Raw genomic sequence first — 24880 nt, 5'->3', positions numbered from 1 at the left:
ACTAGCCGGAGCATGAACAAGGCATCGAGGCATAAACTTTTTTTCGTAAGATTATCGCCCCTCCTATCTTCACGTGACCCTGCGGACTTGGCCGATGTTCACCCCAGAAAACTGCGACATCGACCATCCAAGAAATAAAAACGCGAATCTCTCTCCTCCCTCCTCCCCATCCCAACATGCTATGATCAGATTCCTACGCTCCGCAATGTCTACCCTCGCCGAGTCCGTCTCCACCACCGCCGCGGCCGCAGTGCCGCGCGTCCCCATCCCACCCAAAGGCGTCGACTACCGCGGCAAAGTCGTCCTCGCCCCAATGGTCCGATCAGGCGAACTCCCCTCACGCCTACTCGCCCTACACTACGGCGCCGACCTAGTCTGGGGTCCCGAGACCATCGATCGCTCGCTCATCGGTGCCGTGCGCCGCGTGAACCCGCGCAACGGAACTATCGAATTCACCCGCGTCCCCTCCAACGGCGGCCGTGTCGAAAAAGCCGCCAAAGAATCGGTCATCTACCGACTCGACCCTGTTCGCGAGAAGGGGAAACTCATTTTCCAACTCGGTACTGCGAACCCCGATCTCGCCGTGCAGGCGGCAAAGGTTGTCGCGGGGGATGTTTGGGGTATTGATGTCAACTCTGGCTGTCCGAAGCCGTTCAGTACCAGCGGCGGCATGGGCGCTGCGCTGCTACGCACACCCGATAAACTAGTTTCCATTCTGGAGACACTCGTCCGTGAAGTCGGTGAACCTTATCAGATCGGTATCTCCGTGAAAATCCGCATCCTGGAGACTCCCGAACTCACCGAAGCCCTCGTTTCCCGCCTCGTCCGAACCGGTATCACAGGTCTAACCGTCCACTGCCGCACAACTCCTATGCGTCCCCGGGAGCGTGCCATCCGTCACCAGCTCCGCATGATCGCAGAGATCTGCCACAAGGCCGGCGTAGCATGCGTGATGAACGGCGACGTGACCTCCCGCGACAACGCCTTGCAACTCATGAACGAGTTCGGCGTGGACGGCGCCATGATCGCCGTTTCAGCAGAAGCCAATTCATCCTGTTTCCGCACTGAAGCAGACGGCGGTCTCGCGCCCTGGAAAGACGTGGTCTACCAATATCTCAAATTCTGCATTGAAAGCGAGAACCGCTACGGAAATACAAAGTACCTCCTCAACATGTTGATCCCCGGCAAATCCAAGGAATTTAAGGACGCAAAGCTGTCAAAGACATACACCGATGTCTGCCGGCGTCTGGAATTCGATGACCTAGTGCCCCAGGCCCTTCAACTCGATGAGATCCTCGACCTCACCCATAAACAGGAGTCAGGTGACGTAAAAGCAGAAGCAGAACAACCCGTTTCCTCCAAGGCCGTGCAAAACGCCAAGGAGAATAACGAGTCTGCCCGTGCCGCTGGTGGAGGTAACACAAGACCACCAAAGTCAAACTCTTCCGCAAAGCATAATGTTGGTGGTCCCATCCGCACCTCGTCTATCCCACAGCCAGCTAAGCCTGCATCCACATCCGAGCAGGCCCCTACAACTACAGCCTCGACTACCGTTGATGTTGATCCGTCAGTCCCCGCTGCAGAGATCCCTCAGCAGTCCGCCGTTGCAGTATAGACTTATTTTCACTCTCCTTAATATCCCCACTTTGTTTCTTTTTGTCTTTCTGCATAGCCTGGTTACTGGACTCCGTCGAGGTCTGTCTGCATTTGGGATGTGATTCCCGAGGTTCTTTTTTCTTGTTTATAGATTCCCCACAAAATACATAGATGATATACATGGGTTTACAATGTCCACCCTCCGCTCTTCTGGAACATCTATTCATTTACTATAGAGTACCCAAAGAAGCTCTATTAGCTCATGACAAAATCGAGTCATCTTCAAAAATTAATTTGTATTTGGTCTACTCTAACATGCTGATATGCGTTTATGCACCTCCGAACCGAACCGTCGCAAAAAGAAACATCAGCGACATGTACAAACCAGAACGCACCCGATGAAAATGCAAAATTTTCTCCCAAACACCAGAAAGCTCAACCCACTCAATCATTCACCAAAACCCTTTAAGCACTGCCTTATTTCTTCTCCTCGGCGTTCTCCTCCTTCTCTATATCGGCAAGAACCATGTTCTCCACAGCCTTCATGCCAGCCTCCTCATTTTGCTTGGAGGCAGCATCATCGTCGCCCGCAACGGCCTGGTCCAATGCTAGCTTCGTCTGACCGAGGGCGTAAATCTGCTCCTCGATAGTCTCCCGGGTGACAAAGCGGAAGACCTCGACGTCGCGAGTTTGACCGACGCGGTGGGCGCGGTTCTCGGCCTGGACATCCTCTTGAGGGTTGAAGGAAGAGTCGAAGATGACGACCTTATTTGCGCAGGCCAAATTGATACCTGCACCACCGGCCTTGGTCGAGAGAAGGAAGACGGGGATTTCCACACGCTCATGGAACGCGTCCAGAATAGACTGGCGGTCTTCGACGTTGGTACGGCCGTCCAGTCGCACGAACTCAATGCGCAGGGTCTCGAGGACATTCTCGAGGATGTCCATGACCATCGTGAACTGCGAGAAGATCAAGGTGCGGTCACCATTGGCGATGAAGCGGGTCAGCAGTTCGCGGAGCTTTTCGACTTTGCCCGAGTCCATCCATTCCTCGTTCTTGAGCTTGTATTTACCAAGTGAGTTAGGGTTGTCAATACACATGTGATGGCACTCAAAGTCGTTGTAAGCCTGCAACTCCTCCTCAATGATGGCCGGGTCGGACATGGCCCATTTCTCTTCTTTCAGACAGCTCTTAGCCATCTTCTTGAGAATGGCATCAGTGTAGTGACGCCGGGCGAGGAGGGGGTGAATGGCGGCTTGGCGGAGCTTCATGAGGATGTTGGCGGATTTTGAGCCAGTCTTCTTGCCGGCAGCGCGGTCCTCAAGAAGCTGGCGGACTTGGTCCTTTTCATGGTCGTAGATCTCTCGCTGGGAAGGCTTCATCTCGCAGTACTCAACATAGGAGTGTTTTTGCGGCAGGTCGATGACTTGGTGCTTCTTCCGACGCAAGACAAAAGGCTTCAACATGGATTTGGCACGCTCGATACGCTGTGCCGACAGGAGAGTTGAGTGCGATTCGTCAGATGTCTTTGCCTTGTTGGCAAAGACGGCCTGCAGATCCTCCTTGTGATCTTTGAAGACCCCAGGCAGGATGAAGCCAAGCAAAGACGCCAGCTCTTGCAGATTGTTCTGCAGCGGGGTACCCGTGAGGAGTAGTCGGAACCGGGCATTGATGCGAATGAGTTTGTCGTACATAAGGGACTGTGAATTTTTCAACATATGCCCTTCGTCGTAGACGCAGACACAGAAATTCATATCGCGCAGGAACTTCGCATCCACCTTCGCCTTTGCGATCGTATAGGTGGTGACCACGACATTGATCGAGTCACGCTCCTTTTCGAGCTTCTCGCGAATGAATGCCCGCTCATTCTGATTCGCGTAGTAAGGCGTGACCGAGAGCTTCGGAGAGAAGTTCTTGAACTCGCGAAGCCAGTTCTCGATGGTGGAGGAAGGGACGACAACGAGATGAGGGCCCTTGATTCCTTTTTCGTAAAGATGCGAGAGGAACGAAATGACCTGACAGGTCTTGCCAAGCCCCATCTCATCTGCAAGGATGCAGCTCATCTTCTTCTCAAACAGCAGCGCCAGCCAGTTCAGACCGACGATCTGGTAGTCCTTCATGACCAAATTATCGGCCATGATGGCTGGCTGTGAGATGAAGCCAGACTGACCATTCGACTGAGACTTGCGAGATTTGACAACAGCTCTAATCTCATCATCCGAGTCATCTCCGGCAGGCGACTGATGGCTGGAAGAAGGTGTTGCGATCCCCGAATCGTGGGAGCCACCCAGATTCGTGATGTCGAGCTCGTCATCCCCGCGCTTGCCGAAGACGTTCACTCCCCACTTCTTCATCTCCTCGGCCACGGGCTTGCCGAGCGCCTCACATTCGGCGACGAGGGCATCGATCGCCAGGTACCCGGTCCACATGTCCAGGCACTTGTCGACGATCTTGTCGCCGACCGGCTTAGGAGCCTTGCGCCCCTTGCCCTTGCCCTTGGGCTTGGCATTCTCATCGACCGGGGCACTCACCTCTCGCACCTGGCTCAGGCTGGTGAAGGGGCGCTGAGAGGTGATGAGCTCAGCGGTCTCCTCAGGAACCGCGGCGATGTCGGCGAGATCGTGGGGCTTGCAAGTGTTGAAGAATCGCAACACTTTCAACTCCAGGTCGCCAGCGGAGGCATCCTCATCAAGGACATCGGAATCATCCGAGTCCGACAGCACCGCTTCCGGGGTGAGAGAGGGAGCGCGGCGAGAGCCTTTCAGGAGACGCCCCGGCTTCTTCTTCGGGGGCAAGTCGTCGTCCGAATCAATCATGATCGCATCAGAGAGGGCCGCGGAATCGCGATTTCGTGGGCCTCGCATAAGACGACCGCGGGGCTTCACCTCGTCTTCATTCTGAGAGGTGCTAGGCAGATTTAAAGCAGCCCATTTGTCTTGAATAGTGCCGCGGGCCTTGATCTTCTGCTTGGCCATCTGTCCGATGTTTTGGACAGGCTCGGCACTCAGCTCGTCATCCGAGGACTCGATTTCAATGGCGGAATTGCGGGCACCGTTCCCATTTGCACGGATGGGTTCATTGGCGAGTAGATCCAAGGCCATATCGTAGTTTCCATTGGCCGACATGAGAGCATCCACACACTCTGATACTGACTTTGTTGGCATAACTTTGAGGATGCGCTCCACTTTGACTCGGACTCGGAAATCGGTTATGTCCAGCACGGTCGAGATCTGAGCATTCACAGGTTGGGCGCGGGAAGGAGCACCCTGGCGGAGTTTCTTGGCAACACCCCGAGGAGCATCGGCCGAGCTCATCTGATCGGCAGAGCGCTTGAAACCAGTCGCAGTTGGATCGTACATGGCAGAGGAAGTGATCTCCTTGAAGCGATCGAAAGAGCCATTCTCAGCACGTACAGGCGACTCGGCAACTTTTTCAGGGCTTCGAGCAGTTTTCTCAAACATGGCAGGCTTGATGTCGATACGGTTCTCATCATCGTCCGAGGACCCGCCTCGGTAAGTAGGACCGTCATCCATATCGAAGTTTGGAGTTCGTTTCGTAGGGCGGACAGTGGTTACAGGAGGACGGAAGGAAGTGCCAGAGGGAGCCATGAGGGAGCTTAAAAGCCCTCCGCGGGAGGCACGGTGGGCTGGTGGGGAGGCAGCAGGGGCCATGGGTGAGGATGCAGCCACCTGAACAATGGTGTTATTCGGACGTGAATAAGGCATGTCGACTAGTTGTGTTGCCTGGGTCAATCGCTGGGACGGGGTGATTGTATGCGCCGGTAAGGTGGCAATCGTTTCGTAGTCACCATCTTCGTCGGGGGTGCCTGGAGCAGGTTTCCTTCCCCTAATTGGAGTATCAGGCACCGAGTCGTCCATGGTTGTGTAGGCAGCGCTTGTTCCCCGGGCAGTTGAGGCCCGCCTCCAGTCTGATCTGGTCAACCGCGTTCTCAATCACTTTTTACTACTTTCGTCAGGAACGTTTTTTCTGCCGGCGGAGACGCGATCCCGACGCGCGAGGGTCACGTGGTTTAGATTGATTATTGCATTGAGTTTCATTACTTGACTCAATCGTGTCGGATTTGATTTAGTGTGGTGGGATTCTGTAGAGAAATTGATTCAAGTGATCTCCATTGATCAATTGGTTTTTTAATTGACCTGTGCCATGATTGTCATGCGATGTTTGCACTGTGCACCATGTGACCGGGGACGCTTAGTTTTGTCTCCGCAATATAAGGTAGCTTAACTTAATCAACCTTGATAACCTCCGGCCGCAAGCTTGAGCTTTCAACCAACACGACACTGGTCGATTTTGAATTTATTAGAAAAGCCTTCAATTCTAATACCACGAATTCAACATCATGTCCGCCCGCCGCCCCCACGGGCAGAGCTATGCCGATGTCGCCGCGAAGCCTGCCCCAGAAAGCGACTCTGACATCACACCAGCTGTCCCAGCGTACGTGGATTCCCTCAGCACCATCCCAATCTAGAGCTCAATTCATATACTAACTCTACGAAACTATCAGAGATGTGATTTACAAGCTACTTGCCTTCACAGCCGCCATGGTGTTTGGCCCCATCGGCATTTATTTCGTGACTGTCAACACGATCTTCAGAGGTCAGTTTGGAAACGACTTTCCATTCGCATACTCAAAGTGTTCATCGAGACTGATTTATGTACTAGGAAACTCAACCTTTGCCGGTATTGCCGCTGCCGTTACCGCAAACGTGGTTCTATTCGCGTACATCTACGTCGCGTGGCTAGAAGACCAGGGTGACAAAAAGGAGGCCGACAAGGCCAAATCTAAGAAAGCACAGTAGTGCAATCAAGTCTCGAGGAGCGCGATATGATCTTCCGCTCTATGTGTATTCTGGGTTTACGGCGTTGCAGGTAATGTTACTCAATTGATCGGGCTTATTCAGGGTTGAGTGAATTCAAGACCATTGTTTCCGCCATGCAGAGGTTTCAGCTGCAAGCAAATTTTGTATTGCTGTTGGATATCATAAGACACATTCCATGCCTGGCTCCAGCTCAGGCTATTTGACCTCACACATGTACCTCGAGAACCCCCCTTCCATTCCGACAGATGTTAAAGATGCCAAGTCCATGTTGAAAGGGCCCATATGCACTCCGGGAAGAAAGAAAATAAAAAATAAAAAATATTCCCAATGCCCAAATTCCTCCAGCGGAGGACGCCGATATGCTTTGCTCCCACATTGCAGGCTTGACCACAAGTCAAAGATAAATTCTATGTCCCTCCGGCTCACGCCGGTCGGCGCTTAACAAACTCCTCCAGGTCGGCCTTGGTCGCGACGCCGAGCACAAACTTGCGCGTCACGTCGGTTACAACGGCGAATTGCTGCTTCTCACGCTTCTCGCCGTTGGGACCCGTCTCGCTCTCGAAGAACTGCTCGAGCTCCTCCAATGGTGTCTCCATGGTGATCACCTGGTAGATGCCGCGCTTGCGGTTGAAGCGTTGCATGGCCGTGGCGACTGAATCGGTGTCCTTGACGGAGCCGTTCTGTAGGGACTCCTTTAACCGGGGAATGCTCAGGTAGCCGAGGAGGGATCGCTTGGCTGCGTCGATCACGGTGAGGTGTGTGTAGTCGCGCTCGTAGGCGGCCATCAGGGCGGCGGAGACGGGGTCATTGGGGGAGACCGACAGGGCGAGAGGCGGATCAAGGTCTTCGACCGTAGCCTGTAATTCGTGACATGAGTACTCCGACCAGCTCTAGACCTTTAAGGAGGGGGAGGGACTAACCCCGCGGTACTTGTCGGCCCAGGCAGCTTGCGGAGCCGCGGGGGCTGATGTTTGATTTTGGCGAGTATAAGCCTCGCTGCCCGTTTGGTAGGAAGCCATTGTGTATGTAGGAATGTAGTGACAAGGGTGTTGGAAGGTGTGGGGGGATGTTCGATGTTGCATGACAGTTCTTTTTGAGGAAATTCGGCGCTTTTCCTCTTTTTCGCACGCCAAGACCCGCCGGCCCGATACGTCATTCTTGGGGGTCAGTTTGATCGTCTCAGCCTTGTGAGTCGAGTGATTCCCAGCCTTGTTTGGGCAAAGTCTCGTTCTTATTTGTTCTGCTTCACCTCCCATCCTAGAATCCACGACTCTTCTTTGTGTTGTGACACTTGATCGGTTCGTTGCCTATGCCCTTCCCCCAACAACGTTCGATGTACATCTCCGATCGTTGTCTCCACTTTTGAGGACCCGCATTAACAATGTACATCCTTGGATGAGAGACAGATCAACATGCTGCCGAACTCGATCATCTCGACTTTTGCAGCTCAGCATCCTCTCGGTATGCTGGGCAAGCAACAGTCGTCACTCTCTGATGAATCCCTCCAGTCGGTCTCCAAGAGACGCGAACCCTTTCCCGCTTGGAGCACTATCGATGACGTGAAGAAGACGGCCGACTCGATTGCCCAAGAAGCCGCTCGGGAGTACAATGTTGCCAGCCACAAGGCACAGGAGAAAGCGGGCAAAATTGAGCTTTGGACTCCCAAGTACTATGCTGCCTGCACTGTTGGTGGTTTGCTCGCCTGTGTTAGTATTGACTATAAAGGATATACCATTGACAGCCAGGAACAGGATTACTGATACGGACTACTCTAGGGCCTCACTCATACGGCAGTGACCCCTCTTGATCTCATCAAATGCCGTCGCCAGGTCGACTCTAAGCTCTACAAGAGCAACATGCAAGCCTTCCGCACAATCCGTGCTGCCGAGGGTTTCCGCGGCGTGTTCACCGGTTGGAGTCCGACTTTCTTTGGTTATAGCGTAAGATCGACCACCCAACGACATTTCTTGAAGATTCACTGACAAACCCCGATACCAGGCCCAAGGAGCTTTCAAATATGGCGGGTACGAGTATTTCAAGAAATTCTACAGCGATCTCGTTGGACAAGAGCGTGCTGCCGAATGGAAGACCTCCTTGTATCTAGTCGCCAGTGCCTCCGCCGAATTTATTGCCGACGTCGCCCTCTGCCCATTCGAGTCCGTCAAGGTGCGCATGCAAACCACTATTCCTCCTGATCTCCGGGGTACTTTCAGTGGTATTTCCTCGGTCGTCGCCAAGGAGGGTGTATCCGGGTAAGTTCCCCCCACAGAAACATTGGTTGTCAAAACAAGGTTGTTCCTTTGCAGAAGGATGTTAACAGTCTCCACCCAGTCTGTACAAGGGTCTGTACCCACTTTGGGGTCGCCAGATTCCCTACACGATGATGAAGTTTGCCTCGTTTGAGACGATCGTCGAGATGATCTACAAGAAGCTGCCCGGCCAGAAATCGGACTACAACAAGGGTGCGCAGACGGCTGTCGCGTTTACTGGTGGTTACTTGGCTGGTATTCTCTGTGCTGTGGTCTCGCATCCGGCCGATGTGATGGTCAGCAAGTTGAATGCGAACCGTCAAGCTGGTGAGGCCTTCGGTGCTGCGATGAGCCGGATCTATGGTGATATTGGATTCCGGGGTCTGTGGAATGGATTGCCCGTCCGTATCGTGATGATTGGTACCTTGGTGAGTGACTCTCTCGGGAAGTTTTGAGGTGAATTGACGCTAACCGATTCTTGCAGACTGGACTCCAGTGGATGATGTATGGATCAATTCCCCTTCTCTCTCGGTATTCAGTGCTAACTATTTCTCAGCTACGACTCCTTCAAGATCTTCATGGGACTGCCAACTACCGGTGGCGGCTCTAGCGAGGCCAAGAAGAATTAGGCCTAGTTAAGGGCCATTCTCGTGACAACCTCCCTCTATGACCTCTTGCCATTATTAACCTTTTTTTCCCCTTTGCGTGGCTAATCTGGTCTAGAGGTAGAGGACAGTGATACTAACTAGCACGTGCTTTTCGACATGTGAATTTTTCCTTCTCTCCCGTGTAGCATGTATCATCTAATTTGATCTCATCTTCAATTATCTTCAATTATTACACTTTTCTTACTCTCTTCTATAGTCACTGCCAAGCATTCGCGTTATCAGTCACTCGATTTAGTCACCGCACCCACCAATCGCGGGGTCTTATCTTATCAGTCTCGACGTCACCAATCGCAGCCGATCACCCGTTCCAGCCCAAAACATTCTCGACTACCAGATAGACAAGCCTGCCGTGAACACTCTATTCCATAGGTCCATTCCCCATTCACTGTATTCTGCTTTGTAGCCTCAGGCCGCAGATGGCGAGATCAAGAGCCCCGGTTTAATCAACTTCCCTCCTTGTTTCCTCCCGACTCATTCTCGTATTCTATCCTGTCTGCCCATCGATATTCTACTTCAACCAGCATTTCCTAACCTCCGATAACTCAAAACTACTCTACTCTTCTACATATCTACCCGCTTCAAATTCTCCGTACAATACACACGAATCATCGATCCGGTAAGCTTAGAAGATCCGATCGCGTACCTGCGTCTGTTATCGCAAGTCCCACCCGTGCCCCGGCTGGTCCCTCCTGTGACATACCCATTCCCAGCCCTGTCCAGTCCATATCCACCATTTAATACAAACCCCAAGCCCCCAAATCAATCCCGGCTCTTCAAGTGTGATAAGAAAAAAGAAAGCATACATACACCGCCCCTCACCTCGTGCATTTCCCTGTCAACTACCATACCCCCTCCTCCAAGCTCAAGCTTACACACTCCCTCCCCGCACATCCAGAACATACCGTACCTACTCTACTCGATCTTTCAACGTTCAGTATGGGTGAACAAGAGCAACCAATGGTCTCCCACGGCCGCGGAGGTAAGAACTAGCAAGACAAAGAGAAGGAGGAAACTCCCATTCTACAGGCGCAAATCTAACTAACACCCCTTTCTATTACCAGGCCAGGGCAACATCGGCCATGATTCTACGCAGTACGCACATATCCACCAACACTGGGCCTGACATCCTGGGCTATGAGGATAATGATAACTAACAAAGAGTATAATATAGATACGTTGACGGCGAGATCGTTCGCGAGGGCGTATACGGTGACCAGGGTGATGGCGCATACTCCGCTGGTGTAAGTCATTGAGTGTATTCTTATCCCATCATCCTCCATGTCCCACACCCATCCCTCCACCTAGCAATCCTTCCACTCCCTCCACTTCACATTATAGTAAATTCATGAGTCACACACGGCATAACTAACCCCTTCTCTTTCCTACAGCGCGGCGGCCTCGGCAACATCGGATCCCCCCCGCGTCCGCCCAACCTCCAAAGTGCCCCACGACGCCGAAATGATCCCGGAGCTGGCAGTGCGCAACTCCTCGGATGAGAATTACCATGTTGGTGTAAGTATAACCCTACCCCTGCTCCGGACGTTCGTTCTGGGAATATAAATATCCCGATGGATAAGCTGTGGCTTTGGGCGTGAATATGGCTGACGAGATTCGATTCGTGCAGCGCGGCGGCCAGGGTAACGTCCACCTTGACGATGCGACTCGCAAGGACAAGGAAAAGAAGAAGGGCCTTGCGCATGAGGGTCTTGCGGATAAATTGAAGCATAAGCTTATGGGGCGGAAGTAGAGATGCACCATCTCTGCTTGTGCTTGGAAGAACTGTCGATCGGGTCTAGTCTCCTTTTATACTAGGGGAGATAAGATTTGTTCGAGGATTGGACGGAGGAGAGGAAGTGGTTGGTTGGTTTTGCAATTCTGATTCCCATTTTGCTTTGCGTTGATTGAGTAATAGTCGTGAGAGCTCTCTTAGAGGGTGGTGGTGGAAGAGGTTTGATTTTAATAATATATACTGACTGGAATACGCCTCCATTCTCCGCTGCCAGGCCTGGGTTGTAGCTAATATCGTATCTTATAGAACTAGAACCTCCTAACTAAAGGAAAAAAGAGATGGAATCACTCTTGCAAGGACAGCGCCAAGTATATTCAGACCGTAGTCCTGCAGCGCAGAAAAAAGAGTTAAGAAATGTGCATAAAAAGGTCAATAAGTAACGGTTCCAGATGAGACCTCGAGAAATATATCAAAAACGTGCTAGAAACTTGAAACCCCCATATCCCATATCCCATAATAAATCCCATGTATCATGACCTCGTAAAGCAGGAACTCGAAAGCAAAAATAGCACGACAATCCAACAAGCAGAAAGCAAATAGGAAGAAAAAGACCACATGATAGAACGTTGAAGAATGTAGCCGCAAATCCCAAATCGTGGTGTGCTACATCCATGCACACATGGGAAACCCCCGATAGTACAGAATCTTGATCATAGAATGAGGACAGAAAAGACCAACAGGAACGGAAAATACCACGTAAACGCCAGGCCCAGTCCGGGAATAGATGAATCGATGAACGGAATGGATGAATAGTGGTACATCTTTCCTCGAAGCGAAAGATCTCGAGGGAGTAGAGTCGGAGCAAGAGATTAAGAAAAACCAGCTAGCAGAGCAGAGCAGAAGAGAACAGAACAACCAATGTTCTATCCCTGTCTAACCCTTACTAAACCGCTTCTTAAACCAACTCTTCCTCTTCTCCCCATTAGCCTGTGCCTGCGCCTGCACCTTGCCATTCGCCGTCGGAGTCTTCCTCAGATGGCCATTAGCAGGTGCCGCGCCATTCCATCCAGGATCTGCGACGGCCGCAGGCGCAGAGGGGAGATTCTTTCCATAACCATTTATATTCGGGTTCCCGCCGTAACCATACTCGGCATGGGCGCGTTCGTCGAGTCGCTGTTGCTGCAGAGCCTGCTGCTGCAATTGATCCATGGAACTATTCAGACTGCTCGGGTCTGTGGATTGGCCGTATGAATCGGTGTAGCCTGAGCCCGAGCCGGAGGTGACATTGTCGTAGGACTGCTGGTTGGCATATTGTCCGCCATTGCCGTTGGCATAACCGCCCTGGTCCGAGGGCATGCGCGGGTTATGGCGCGGTCGCCGACCGTTGCCATTGCCGTTGCCTTTGCCGTTGCCGCTTTGGTTGTAGGGATAGTAGTTATCGGGGGCCTGGCTGGAACCGCCGTAGGCATCGATCATACTGTCTGGGCGGGATTGGGCATTATGTCCGTAACCGTTCTGGTCGTATCCGCGGGTTGAGTAGCCATTATGTTGTTGGCCTGTATGCGCTCGTTAGTGGGCAATTCGGGTATGAAGCTCCATTGTCAAAGGAGAGTGGATTCAATCATTCGTACCTCCATAGTAACTTGTCCGACGACTGTAGTCGCCCATTTGCGAGGCCGCATCATCTGGGGGTAATTGATCAGAATTGCAATCCCTGCGCGGAGGGCTTGAGGCGAACGAACCTGTGCGGGCGTACGAGACCGGGCGCGTACTGGTGTATGTGCCGTAGATGGCTGCTTCGAAAGAGCGGATAGTATCCAGCGGGCGCTCGAAACGTGGGCGGGTGGGGTTTGACCAGTCGGGATCGGCTGTTTGGACGCAAGGAGGGTTAGTTTTGATCCATTACGGTCGATCTAACGGCCCAGGAATGTGTCAGGAGAAAGAAGAGTACGCACTGATAGGATTGCCATATTGATCCTTATGCTCCATTGCACGCAGAGAGCCCATATTGGACTTCTCCAGGGCAACCGCCACTATGAGAAGTGTCAGTCAAGATTGAATAATAACGCGACCGCGAGGTGCGGGCCCACGTGGGGACAAGAGAGAGTTGATCTCGAGAGGGGCGCATTGCGAACGTACTGGGCTGCAATTCATTCATTGCGACCGTGGGATCTGCCTTGGTATGTAAACTGCGTCGGGCCTTCTCCTGAGAGGACTCGGAGAGATGGGATTTATGGCCGGAAGTGTTGGTTTTATGGGAATTCTCGGATTTGACGCTGAATCCACGATTCCGGCGAGGAGAAGTGGACGATTGTTGGGGGCCTGCCATCTTATTAAAAAAAAGCAGGATGGATCCAGTTTTTTTTTGCTTTAGCGTCTTCGATCCAAGGCAGCTGGGACGCTGGGACACTCGGTAGCTGGGGCGGGTTCTGAAACGGTTGTGATCTGCCCAGAGCTTCGTGCTTTGGCGGCCGTTGTGGAGCGATTGTAGAGGGTGGGAACTGCCAAGGCGATCACAGCGTGGAGGTAACCCGGCGGAGGTTAGATTCAATGAAGACTGAGACAGTGAAAGCTGCCCGAGCGTGGTGGTGGAGTGAAAATTTGTGTGATAGATCGAGAGAATGTCCAAGAGAGAGAGACGATGAGTTGGACCACGAAGAAGCAAAGGGCGAGAGGCTGGGAGGTGAGAAAGTCGGTGGGTGGTGGTGGTGAGATGGACTACTGTTAGTGTATGCGGCAGTACTCCGTAGATAAAAGAGGGTCAGAGAATCGATCGGTGGAGAAAAGTCGTTAGAGATGGGATGTGCCAGGGCGATCGGTTTTAAAAGAAGAATCCCATCCCATGCCGGCCCATATGCGAAATGTTTAGGCCGAGAATAATTTTCTGGTTGACGACACAAGCCACGCAATGCCTGGGACAGGCAGAAACGCAGGCCCTGTGAGATCCGCGGCAATGTGTGGTGGCGTCGTGGGGCAGGAATTGTACAGACATAAATGGTATCTAGAGATATCGAGATGGTTTGACTTGGTCAGTGGGATGAACTATAGTCTAGTAAAATGGTCCTCGTTATTCACCTCTTCTCTTTTCTATGCTTCCTCTTTTCTGTTCTTCCTCTCTATTACATATCACACAATTAGTTCACGAGTTCCCATCCAGCCCAGTGCCTGGAACAACCAAATGAGCCGTGGTACACAGCCCGTGGGCTTGCGTGGACGCGATTGGTGGTGTTCTTCCCAAGTTCCCAGTCTAGGGCAATGAACAATTGACTCATGTGTGAACAGTGAACAGTCTAAAGTGCATTAGTGGTAGGCACAGTAACATAGTGGACATAGTTCCCCACCCCATCTAAGCGGAAAAGTATTAATAGCCAACATGACAATGTGGTTATGAACTGATGGATTATGTATGCGCCTGCTGAAACGAACTCCCGTCAGGGACTTAGGCCGACCAGAACCAATAGTTAGTACATTAATGCAGAGCACCCTATTTAATTATTTCTATTCTCAATAGGAACCCTTTTCCACATCATACCTAAAGACATATATATCACAGAGCATAACCAGTCGACGCATCACCACCCATTGTTTCCCCCTCTAATCTGAGACATCCCACCACCCCAATTCCAGCGATCAGACCCGGGGGTACCACTACCAGAGCCATTCACACTCCCCCTCGAAGTACTAGTCAACGCCTCCTTCCCGGATTCCGTTCCAAAAGGCAAGAAAAGAGAGTCTGACTGAAACTTCTCTTCTTCCTAAGTCTTCCGTCTTTCCTGGCGGGATTGATTTCTTGAAATTCTCCCGCGCGTGATGGGCATCCGGTGTCTTCCAATTGGCTGGTTTGTGAGGCATGTGCTGTCGCAAAACAAAGGGTGCATTATTGATTACTAGGGTACATTAGCAGAGTATATTCAGGTATGATGCATAATTTAATTCTATCAAAAGTCTGATTGTGGTGGTTCAATTGGTCTAAACGTAGCCACGGGGTGGGATCGGCATTTGAGGGAGCCAAGATATATCACTGATCTGCCCAACCAACAACGACACTTCGATGACAGATTTGAGGGTGCCTATTTCCCTCAACATCACAGTTTATTGGCTAATGATGCATTGGTCTGAGGATTTAATATTACCATTTCTACTATCTGAGCCCAAATACCTGCTTTCGATAATGTAGAATTATCTCCAGGCACAAGACAAGACATACAGGTATATGCTTCACGCCGAGGACACTCCTTTTGATACGTGGTGAGCTTATTTCAGTCACAATCAGATTCATGACTCTACTCTTTCTCTGGAGGTAGATAGACACCACCACTGGGAAGACCCGACCGATGGGAAAAGTGGAATAGGTAAACACAGGCCCTAGAAATGAACCGCTGCTTGTACGGAAGTTTACCAACATAGTTAGTCCACCGTGGTCGAACTTCGTAGAAATGAGCGCAGCCCGGATTGTCGTTAAATGTATAGCAACAGGAATAATGATCAATGCACAATGATACCAAATCCCGAGCATAAGTAAATATGTAGATTCATAATGCATACACCCAATTCCCTGGCCTCTATGTGCTGGGCTGAATGGACCCTTCCAATTTGCGCCACCCGCCCAGGGCTGTCCTCGATGCCACAAATTGATGGAAGTGGGGACCATCTAGATCTCGGCAGGTACTCTCCACAAAGGACTCAATATCAGAATAGAAATAAAAACAAATATATCACAACTACGAGGCATTGGCGCACGGGCAAACTACTAGTAATCCACATGATTGGATCTGGACAAAGGCATACTAGCCAGATATTCGCTGGCGCACTTGGGGGTATTCGAGTCGCATTGGGTCAGGTCGGATCGTTGATAGTTTTCTTCTCATAGGTTGTTCATCCAAACATGCTGTGCTGTGGTGGAGTAGCCAGAGCAAAATAATGCAATTCGTCTATCACATAGGAAAAACAAAGAGCGGACAGAACGGGCCCCGGCGCACGCAGAAAGGAAACCTCGAACTCGATTGGGACCTGGAGACGGGCGTTGATGGGAAGAATGGTGGTATGAGAGATTTGGTGTGGTCAGAGCGTCAGATATACGCGATGGGATAAATGGAAGGGGGGAATTGAGAGATGAGTAAGATGACGCCGAAGGCCATAGTATCGGACCAAGAAAAACACAGAACACAAGAAGATAAACGAGAAGAGACGCAAAGAAGGGAGGAGAGAAAAGGGAGCCAGACCGATATCATGCCCTGCAACTGAGGAATTATGTGGAATAATACCACAATTCCCCCAAATTGCAGAACACAACGCAGTCAATAAACACCCGATTCCCCCGATCCCCCACCGCGCTCTTTCATCCCAGACAGTGAACGTTGTTAAATTTTTTTTGATTCGTAGGGCTGTGATAAGTGGCCCTGCCTTCTCCCACGAATAAAACGTTATCAAACCGCCAACTCCCATCACCTTGCCATCAAACATCCGGCTTCGTTCCGTCTCGACTTTTTTAAAATTCCATTTTGCCTGACACCGAAGTTCCGTCTGCGCGCAGAAAGGATCGGGGGAATTCGCCCACTAGATACAACATAGAGAAGCCGTTTAGATGTTGGAGGGGTAGAGCATGATGCGGACGGTGGCACCGAAGGACTTGGGGGGAGGTTGTTGCGGAACTTGGCGCGCACAACACCGGAGTTGCCTGAACAGAACAAAATATTAGTGGCTGAATTTGCAAAGGCGAGTTATAGCATTGAAGCCATGCTGCCCGAGACAGGATTTCGATGTAGAGAGACAGTTGCTGCTGCCGCTCTCATCAGAGTCGATGCGTACCGTGGGGACGGGTGACCTTGCCCCAGATCACCCGAATGTTGGAGCCGCGGACCTCACGCTTGGCCCGGTAAACGAAAGCGACCTTCTTGCCGAGGTAGAAGCTGGCAGCCTTGGAGTCCTCAACGCCCTCAATCTGGACCAGACTGGTGTTGGGGTTGGTGTTACGCTTTCCACGCTGGTAGCTCAAGTGGCGACCCCTGTAGATAAATCCGTATTAGAATGCTGGTTCCTGTCGACAGTGATGCATTTGTGATGATCCGAGTGTTGATTCCTCCCATGTATCGTGTGATACTTTTTTGTTGAATAAATCGACCGAGACCCCATTTTCGATATGTAGATTGGATTGTGTGCAAACGCGACGACGGCGGGTAGTGATAACTTACTTGACGTAGACTAGAACGAAACAATATCTGTTAGCATGACATGTTCAAATAAAATTCGCAGTTGATGTGTGCCCCGATGCGCCGTGTCTCGATTCCCGTCGCGATTCCCTCATCTCCAAACCTCGACATGACACGGCGATCGATAACGGGCGTTGATTTCTCTCCGGGTGAGGCACTCACGTCGGTGTCCCTGTTCCGAAGGCATTGTGACGGCTTTTCTCTGAGCAGCGGGCAAGAATAACAAGTCGAAGGAATGACCCGCAAGAGATCAGAAGTCGTTGCCGGTTGTCGTGGATGTCGTCGCTGATAGAGTCGAGCGCACAATCAAATTGGGAGGTGTGGTGGCCGCTTTCGCCCTAATCCCAATCGGGACCTTAGCGACAGGGTAAGCGAGGTCCCGTGATGGAGACCCTAGTCCGGATGGGAAGGATCTGGAAAAATGGATGTTCCGGTTGACTCAAGTCACATGGTGATAAATCCAGTTCTTATCCTTATCACGCTTATCGTTTCGATCAAGTCATCTGACTCTTCCCCGATCACATCATCTCTCCACCGCCTCGGCCACCGTGATTTTTCTGCTAGCCGGGCGTCTGTCCTCCGAATGGTCTAGCGACCGGCTGCGACTCCGTAGCCAAGTCACGACTGTAATGGCCGAGTGACATGGCTGGACCCCGGCTGGAGCATTCTGGCTGACAAACTTCACCGTGACGTTGCTGCCCTGCGCTTAAGACTTCCTTTGGATGGCTCCCGAGGTCCCGGTTACGTCGGTCTTTGACCTTACCTTTCGGCACGTTTTGCTCGGTCTGTTTGAGGGGAACCTGGAGAATTGGCTTTTTTGATTAGCTGATCTGGATAAGTTTGAAACTGATATATGTTCTTTACGAACCACTTGTAAAGTATCGACCAAGTACAGTAGTACTGCTACTGGAAAATCCCCAATTCATGTTGTCCCCGTGTCGGATACATCTCCGGTGCAGTACAGACCGAACTTCTTAATTAGGAAACCTACTGTAGATATTCTCCCCTCAATACCCGCCCCACCATCTGGAAAGTCGGGATCTCTGTGACCCTGCAAGAGTCTATGGGATGATTTTCCACCGATCTTTCATGGTGCATTCTCTTCCATACTCGCATCATACGAAGCTTCATTATTACAATGGGTGTATGAAGACCTGACTTGCTTTTGACAAGTAACGTATCTCATTGGATTGGCAAACCTTGATCTTGATATGCCTAATCTTGTCTCCGCGGATCTATAGCTTGTGACTAATATGAAAAGTACAGCAAACGATTCATATCGTTAACTTCGTAAAGACACTTTTCAACGGTTAATATGCTCCGAATCCGGCATACGCTGGCCCGAATGGCTCGAGGGGCCCGGAGTAAGTGCGACGGGAAAATAGAATCCGTCTGGTATGAGAGATGACAAATGTGCCGATCGCTCCTCCACGATTTCGGTCACCGGTAGCATTCAAGGGCCTTATCAAGGTACAATACCAGAATTAGGTGAAGTACGGGTCCTCGTACCTAGGCGTACGGGTATTAAATGAATAATGGATGATTGATCATTATTCACTCTTGTTTTATGCTTAGGTTGGTTGTTACTGGCTACTCTATTTTGTACTTTGTACAACTACTTGCTTCATGCTAGTAGTATATCTGCCATGCTTGGTAGTGGGTAGCTTCGGTAAAAAGCGACTAGCTGCCCTCTAGGTTCTTGTCTAGACTTGGTGCAGCTGTGACACTCTGCAACACTGCATAGAGTCCTCCAGACTTCTGCAGCTCATCAGCGCATCTCATCCAAATAGCTCCTCATGCAGTTACAGTGCCGAAGGAAGCTCCACTATCTAGTCGCCCCTGCGGCCTCTCTGACGGCAAAGCCAGGATACTTACTAAAGTAATAGGTAAGATATTTACTTTTTCTTCTTTATGTAATTCTTAAATCAAATTATGTGATGCGTCTTCCCCATACCTGCTCGATGGTACCTATACAAACTCCCATGGTACGTACTAGGTAGTAGTTTGGCCACGTACTCCACAGCTGCTTTCAGGCTGTTTTCTGTGTCATGGTTTTACCTGTAACGATGGCTTATCAGATGACCTGCCTCCAGCATAGTGATAGGACTAAACTGTATTCCTTTTGCTTTCCAGAACAACCAGGGGCTTCGATTGGAACCGACCAAGGGAGGCCTTTGCGAGGGGCTGGATTAGCGTAGGCTCATGTTGCACCAAATTTGAGGGGAGCATCCCTTCCAGCGTAAGCCGTGCCAACGCGGGGTGAGGGTCAGCTGCAACGAAAGAAATTGGCTAAGCTCGCGTCCAAATGGAAATCGAAAGAATTGCTGGAAATAAGTCAGAAAGTAAGGCCGTGATGACTATGGAGATCCGGAGTTAAGTGGCAGCAAGGACGGAGTTCTATAGTAGAGACGGGATAGGTGATGTACTGCTGGGGGAATAAGGTAAAACGTGCAATTCCGCTTATAATTGCAAACTGATGGTTTATATAAGATTCGAGAAAGGGTTACTCTAGCATTGGGACAAGTTCAATCAAGAAATAATAATTATCTCTTAAATTTAGGAGGTCAATTTATCCACTGGAAAGATAAATGACCGAGGAATAAACCGATCGAAACCATAAATTACCACCGGGCTACACTCCTCCAGCCCCACCGAGACGAGCTGCGAAAAGAAGACAAGACTTGTCCATTAAAAAAGTACTCCGCCGGATCCTGTTGGAATTGCTCTCTCCCTCTTTCCCAACAACTCATTTCCTCCTAATTAAAATCTTCCTCCTTTTTTTGACTTTCCATTGCTCCTTCCATTCCCCATTGTATATTTGTTGTTGTTGCACAAAAAGAATGGCCAGTATGATCAACAAGGGCGACGAGCGTCAGAATGCTGGGTGAGTTTTTCTTAGTTCCTCGTCTCTGACATCACCTCCCCCCCCTCCGGCAGCGGAAGCGCGCCGCCAACTTCACCTCAACACCTTCTCTTGCTGCTCCGTGACCTCCGACAAACCCCCAGTTGATCAAGCGCGTATCGTGTCACTTTGTTCGATCGCTTTAATCCACTTCATTCGAGTCAATTTGGGATCGCATTGTTCACTGCCCCGCGAATATCCTTTTCTATCCCACACCCCGCCACAGCCCCTCCGTGCAGCTCGTTTTTAGAACAGATTTTGCCGTTGTCAACTCGAAGTCCCGAACACTCCCCAACTAACAATGTCTTTCCATTCCAGCACCATCGAGTTGAAGGATGACACTGTCATCGTGGTGCTCGGTGCCTCGGGCGATCTTGCTAAGAAGAAGACGGTTCGTGTTTCCCTTGAATTTACACCCCGATGACTCCCTCGGGGTGCTCTCTCCGATCCTCAAGCTAACCTGCTGACACAGTTCCCCGCACTCTTCGGTCTTGTATGTGATGACACCAGTTCTGAAATTGGGGAGACCCGACGGCTTCCCACTAACACTGAATTTTTCTAGTTCCGCAACAAATTCCTCCCCAAGGACATTAAGATCGTCGGATATGCGCGGACGAAGATGGACCATGACGAATACCTCAAGCGTGTGCGCTCGTATATCAAGGTTCCCACAAAGGAGATTGAGGAGCAATTAGATCAGTTCTGCCAGCTGTGCTCTTACGTTTCCGGCCAATACGACCAGGATGACTCGTTCATCAACCTCAACAAGCACCTTGAGGAGTTGGAGAAGGGCCGCCAATCAAAGGAGCAGAACCGCGTCTTCTACATGGCGCTTCCCCCCAGTGTCTTCACCACCGTGTCAGAGCAATTGAAGCGCAACTGCTACCCCAAGTCTGGTCTCGCTCGCATTATTGTGAGTCACGAATCCAGCACCGCTTTTTTTTTTTTAACCGAGGCAAGAGCTCCGCTAATCACCCCGCGCCCCACGTCACAGGTCGAGAAGCCCTTCGGTAAGGACCTTCAGAGCTCGCGCGACCTGCAGAAGGCCCTGGAACCCAACTGGAAGGAGGAGGAGATCTTCCGCATTGATCACTACCTGGGTAAGGAGATGGTTAAGAACATTCTCATTCTGCGGTTTGGCAATGAGTTCTTCAACGCGACATGGAACCGTCACCACATTGACAACGTTCAGGTATGGCTAACTCCTGCAGTTGTTACGATCTTGCGGTTGATAATCAATTCTGACGTGGATTTCCTGAGTAGATCACATTTAAGGAGCCTTTCGGTACCGAGGGTCGTGGAGGTTACTTCGACGAGTTCGGCATCATCCGTGATGTCATGCAGAACCACTTGTTGCAGGTGCTGACCCTGCTCGCTATGGAGCGCCCCATTTCCTTCTCCTCGGAGGACATCCGTGACGAGAAGGTCCGTGTTCTGCGCGCAATGGATGCCATTGAGCCCAAGAACGTGATCATCGGACAGTACGGCCGGTCGCTCGATGGCAGCAAGCCCGGTTACCTGGAGGACGACACTGTGCCCAAGGAGTCGCGCTGCCCCACCTTCTGCGCTCTGGTCGCCTACATTAAGAACGAGCGTTGGGATGGTGTTCCCTTCATCCTGAAGGCCGGCAAGGGTATGTATCCATCTGGATTTGTTATCAGCAGTTGATTCTAATTTTTTCTTCTCCAGCCCTCAACGAGCAGAAGACTGAGGTCCGCATCCAGTTCAAGGATGTGACCTCTGGTATCTTCAAGGACATCCCCCGCAACGAGCTGGTCATCCGTGTCCAGCCCAACGAGTCCGTTTATATCAAGATGAACTCCAAGCTGCCGGGTCTGTCCATGCAGACGGTGGTTACCGAGCTGGACTTGACCTACCGCCGCCGCTTCTCTGACCTCAAGATTCCCGAGGCCTATGAGTCCTTGATCTTGGACGCCTTCAAGGGCGACCACTCCAACTTTGTGCGCGACGACGAGTTGGATGCCTCCTGGCGCATCTTCACTCCTCTCCTGCACTACCTGGACGACAACAAGGAGATCATCCCCATGGAGTACCCATACGGTAAGATACAGGATCGGATCCGCCGTCTACACTTGCTCTTGCTTTCATTGTACTAATCACACTCTTTCTGCAGGCTCCCGTGGTCCCGCCGTCCTCGACGACTTCACTGCCTCCTATGGCTACAAGTTCAGCGACGCCGCTGGCTACCAATGGCCAGTGACCACATCCGCCCCCAACCGACTTTAGGGACTTGGAGGGCGAATAGGCATTAGCGCTGTTTACGACGATATGGGACGTGGGATTTACGAAGGCGAACAAAATCCATTTATTTCTTTTTCTTCATGAAGCTTGTTTTTCCTTATGTCTGTTCTGGTTTTTCTTTTTTCTCTCTCTCTTCCACACTTTCACCTCTCTTCTACCGACTGGCTCGACCTCAGATCAGAGATCTTGGGGATTATCTAGTCAGCTGTGGTTGTGACGGGGTTGAAACGTGTTTTGGGAATCTCAATTCCGGGTCCCACTGCGTCGATTCGGCAACCTAGAAGAAGGTTTCGGCCTCGCAATGCTATGAAAAGAATACTTATTTATGAGCTGTGTGTCCTAGCCCTGTAATCATGACTACGTAAAGAGTCTGATTGGAATCTGGAAGAGGCAGTAAGGAGCATTGTCGCCAGTCCAACCGCCTTTCAAGAACGCAGGTAATGATTGATGCAATGGAAATTACCTTCTGGCAGACCCCGCAGAAGTCTTTGTTTGCCAGTGCTAGTGGCTGCCCTATAAATGGATCTCACTTTCCTCACTCTTCAACGTTGATCCACCAACCTTGTATATCCTTCTCTCTTTCTCGCCTTCTTCTCCACTTATACCCAACCCCGACACATACGTCGCGAAGCCTGAAGGCTTAACTATCGAAGAACTACATCCAGCCCAGTACACCCTTCACTTCACCGAATCCTCACAGCTCAGTATGGGCCCAAAGTCGTTGCCCTAGTTGATGTCTATCTCTATATCGTCACTCGAGGAGTATTGAAACTATGGAGAATTGAAATAATTCTCTGGTATTTGAAGACCAAGCTCACTCTACCAGCCCCATCCCCTCCGTACCCGCGTTCTGGAGTGTCAACATGACCACACATGGCCACTCTTATTTCATATATTTTATATCCACTCTTTTCTTCTTCTTCAGTGCATAATACCCTGATACTGTATGCTTCGGTGCTTATTCCGGTTTCTAGAAAACCAGACAAGCTTGATGCCGTGAGTGACCTTCCTTACAACATCAGTTCCTTTCTCTCGTGTGTTCTCTCACTTACATCTTCCCTCAGCAGTGAAAACGGTCTATTATCCAACTCAGCTGGCCACAAGAGCCGTGAGGAAGGTGAAAAAAATGGCAGACAATCCTCATTACCTGAGCAGCGCGAGCAATATGCCTGCCGGGGATTTATTTGCCATTCCCCTTTTCTTTTCATGCCGGACCTGTTGATGAAGGCCATGGAAGCCCGCTGATGGAGGAGGACCACGTACTCATTTTCTCGGTGGGTGACGGGGGGGGTTCAGGATCCCGAAAAGGCAATTCAGACAAGTCCTCTCACTGGTCTGCCGATACCTGGGGGAAGCATCTACGCTACGGGTTCGTGCTCACTGATTCAACGCCGGTGCCAAGTTTGAGACTCGACTAAAACACGATTGGGGCTTCTTGGCCTTGTAGTTGGCTCTCTTGCCATAACTGTGATCGAAGATCCTCTATTGGGACAAACCTGGAGAATGTCCTTGAGTATCTCATCGTCGCCGTGTCGGGACAACGTCTACTTCTACTCAACCTCCGTTGCTTCAGAATGTGATCTCGTGCTTAGGCGCGGATTGATATTCTCCGGGCCAAAAATTGAGCAGTGATGCAGCCAGCGGTGGTTCGATATGGGACGCCAAAATTGCGCGGATCCAGAAGACTGCGATGGGCGAAGGCAGCGGCGTGTGCACTCCACTGCTGCCAGCAAAACACACCGTCCTGAACCTTTTAGGTTGAGGAGATGATGATATCCGAAGTTCGCGTTTCAGTTTCGGCGTATATGGCTAGAATATGCCAACGCTAGTACCGCAGCCCTGTCGTACATGTCAAAAAAACAACACAGAATGCATCGAATCCTCTCTGTTCATGGCTCAGAGATCTCCCTTCAATTACATGCCATTTCTACTGCTTATTCTCCTCTGGCTGTTCTCGGTGTCATGTATTATCCACTTTATCCTCCGAACAAGATCGCCATGTTCTTATTACGTGAGCGATCCTCGTTTATATTCAACCAGCGCCAGCTGACAGAAAGGTACGATTGTTCTTACATTCGTATATGGTGTAAGGCTAATCCTAACTCTGTTCAACTAGGACTTGGATGAAGGATGTGCAAGAAAATCCGTGTCATCCGCGGTCCAGAAACTAATGAGCACGAGACCGACAGTCGACTTCTACACATCTCTGGCTAAGGAATGATACTTTCACATGGATGTACTAGATATGTGAGTAATTTCAGATAGTACCTCATACTTCTGAAGACCTTCCTATTACATTTGCTCTATCTTCGACTGGAGCCGAAATTATCTGGCCATCTTTGATGGGTGAAGCTAGTGTTGACACCGTTTCTTGTGCTAATCTCAAAGGCAGTACCTAGCAACCCTTCAAGCTTGGCCCTCTG

General features: G+C 50.7%; 9 protein-coding genes across 9 annotated transcripts; 5 read left to right on the top strand and 4 right to left on the bottom strand.

Moving 5' to 3' along the window:
• Positions 1 to 205: 205 nt before the first annotated feature.
• On the top strand, positions 206 to 1615 carry N7473_009507 (tRNA-dihydrouridine(20) synthase (NAD(+)); the record flags this gene model as incomplete). Its single annotated transcript, XM_057155446.1, has 1 exon — positions 206 to 1615. One exon carries the CDS (start codon positions 206 to 208, stop codon positions 1613 to 1615), a length of 1410 nt encoding a protein of 469 aa, XP_057006576.1.
• A 458-nt stretch (positions 1616 to 2073) lies between these two features.
• On the bottom strand, positions 2074 to 5475 carry N7473_009506 (DEAD/DEAH box helicase; the record flags this gene model as incomplete). Its single annotated transcript, XM_057155445.1, has 1 exon — positions 2074 to 5475. One exon carries the CDS (start codon positions 5473 to 5475, stop codon positions 2074 to 2076), a length of 3402 nt encoding a protein of 1133 aa, XP_057006575.1.
• Positions 5476 to 5957: 482 nt separating this feature from the next.
• N7473_009505 (vacuolar ATPase assembly integral membrane protein VMA21) lies at positions 5958 to 6417 on the top strand (the record flags this gene model as incomplete). The annotated part of the gene is made up of 3 exons (XM_057155444.1): positions 5958 to 6052; positions 6123 to 6214; positions 6281 to 6417. The coding sequence occupies 3 exons, from the start codon at positions 5958 to 5960 to the stop codon at positions 6415 to 6417; spliced, it is 324 nt and encodes a 107-aa protein (XP_057006574.1).
• A 443-nt stretch (positions 6418 to 6860) lies between these two features.
• On the bottom strand, positions 6861 to 7457 carry N7473_009504 (putative cystathionine beta-synthase (beta-thionase); the record flags this gene model as incomplete). Its single annotated transcript, XM_057155443.1, has 2 exons — positions 6861 to 7295; positions 7359 to 7457. The coding sequence occupies 2 exons, from the start codon at positions 7455 to 7457 to the stop codon at positions 6861 to 6863; spliced, it is 534 nt and encodes a 177-aa protein (XP_057006573.1).
• Positions 7458 to 7633: 176 nt separating this feature from the next.
• On the top strand, positions 7634 to 9527 carry N7473_009503 (putative mitochondrial phosphate carrier protein). The gene is made up of 7 exons (XM_057155442.1): positions 7634 to 7736; positions 7845 to 8144; positions 8214 to 8378; positions 8437 to 8690; positions 8770 to 9115; positions 9172 to 9191; positions 9244 to 9527. The coding sequence occupies exons 2-7, from the start codon at positions 7851 to 7853 to the stop codon at positions 9314 to 9316; spliced, it is 1152 nt and encodes a 383-aa protein (XP_057006572.1). The 5' UTR covers positions 7634 to 7736; positions 7845 to 7850; the 3' UTR covers positions 9317 to 9527.
• Positions 9528 to 9738: 211 nt separating this feature from the next.
• On the top strand, positions 9739 to 11393 carry N7473_009502 (DUF3602 domain-containing protein). Its single transcript, XM_057155441.1, has 7 exons — positions 9739 to 9971; positions 10251 to 10334; positions 10417 to 10447; positions 10527 to 10596; positions 10661 to 10692; positions 10744 to 10867; positions 10980 to 11393. Exons 2-7 carry the CDS (start codon positions 10292 to 10294, stop codon positions 11100 to 11102), a joined length of 423 nt encoding a protein of 140 aa, XP_057006571.1. The 5' UTR covers positions 9739 to 9971; positions 10251 to 10291; the 3' UTR covers positions 11103 to 11393.
• A 624-nt stretch (positions 11394 to 12017) lies between these two features.
• N7473_009501 (DUF2406 domain-containing protein) lies at positions 12018 to 13413 on the bottom strand (the record flags this gene model as incomplete). The annotated part of the gene is made up of 5 exons (XM_057155440.1): positions 12018 to 12640; positions 12716 to 12769; positions 12827 to 12952; positions 13040 to 13117; positions 13224 to 13413. 5 exons carry the CDS (start codon positions 13411 to 13413, stop codon positions 12018 to 12020), a joined length of 1071 nt encoding a protein of 356 aa, XP_057006570.1.
• A 3115-nt stretch (positions 13414 to 16528) lies between these two features.
• Positions 16529 to 17480, bottom strand: N7473_009500 (60S ribosomal eL33 domain-containing protein; the record flags this gene model as incomplete). The annotated part of the gene is made up of 4 exons (XM_057155439.1): positions 16529 to 16761; positions 16893 to 17089; positions 17276 to 17285; positions 17456 to 17480. The coding sequence occupies 4 exons, from the start codon at positions 17478 to 17480 to the stop codon at positions 16529 to 16531; spliced, it is 465 nt and encodes a 154-aa protein (XP_057006569.1).
• A 2376-nt stretch (positions 17481 to 19856) lies between these two features.
• Positions 19857 to 22803, top strand: N7473_009499 (glucose-6-phosphate dehydrogenase). The gene is made up of 8 exons (XM_057155438.1): positions 19857 to 20177; positions 20514 to 20586; positions 20668 to 20688; positions 20758 to 21108; positions 21190 to 21387; positions 21459 to 21828; positions 21885 to 22256; positions 22330 to 22803. The coding sequence occupies exons 1-8, from the start codon at positions 20134 to 20136 to the stop codon at positions 22440 to 22442; spliced, it is 1542 nt and encodes a 513-aa protein (XP_057006568.1). The 5' UTR covers positions 19857 to 20133; the 3' UTR covers positions 22443 to 22803.
• The last annotated feature ends 2077 nt before the right edge of the window (positions 22804 to 24880 follow it).

The sequence above is a fragment of the Penicillium subrubescens genome (genome assembly GCF_028828155.1).
Source record: "Penicillium subrubescens strain IBT 31985 chromosome Unknown utg000006l_segment0_segment0, whole genome shotgun sequence".
NCBI classification, from domain to species: Eukaryota; Fungi; Ascomycota; class Eurotiomycetes; order Eurotiales; family Aspergillaceae; genus Penicillium; species Penicillium subrubescens.
Note: the sequence above shows the minus strand (reverse complement) of the source record. Positions and strands in the feature narration are given on the sequence as shown.

Excerpts from the sequence above, each read along its gene's own strand:
- N7473_009503 (XM_057155442.1), top strand. The coding sequence starts at position 7,851 with ATGCTGCCGAACTCGATCATCTCGACTTTTGCAGCTCAGCATCCTCTC. Across the intron at positions 8,379-8,436 it reads CGACTTTCTTTGGTTATAGC|GCCCAAGGAGCTTTCAAATA; the intron begins GTAAGATCGACC and ends CCCCGATACCAG. Across the intron at positions 9,116-9,171 it reads TCGTGATGATTGGTACCTTG|ACTGGACTCCAGTGGATGAT; the intron begins GTGAGTGACTCT and ends CGATTCTTGCAG.
- N7473_009502 (XM_057155441.1), top strand. The coding sequence starts at position 10,292 with ATGGGTGAACAAGAGCAACCAATGGTCTCCCACGGCCGCGGAG. Across the intron at positions 10,448-10,526 it reads ATCGGCCATGATTCTACGCA|ATACGTTGACGGCGAGATCG; the intron begins GTACGCACATAT and ends AGTATAATATAG. Across the intron at positions 10,597-10,660 it reads ATGGCGCATACTCCGCTGGT|CAATCCTTCCACTCCCTCCA; the intron begins GTAAGTCATTGA and ends CCCTCCACCTAG.
- N7473_009499 (XM_057155438.1), top strand. The coding sequence starts at position 20,134 with ATGGCCAGTATGATCAACAAGGGCGACGAGCGTCAGAATGCTGG. Across the intron at positions 20,689-20,757 it reads TCCCCGCACTCTTCGGTCTT|TTCCGCAACAAATTCCTCCC; the intron begins GTATGTGATGAC and ends GAATTTTTCTAG. Across the intron at positions 21,109-21,189 it reads CTGGTCTCGCTCGCATTATT|GTCGAGAAGCCCTTCGGTAA; the intron begins GTGAGTCACGAA and ends CCCACGTCACAG.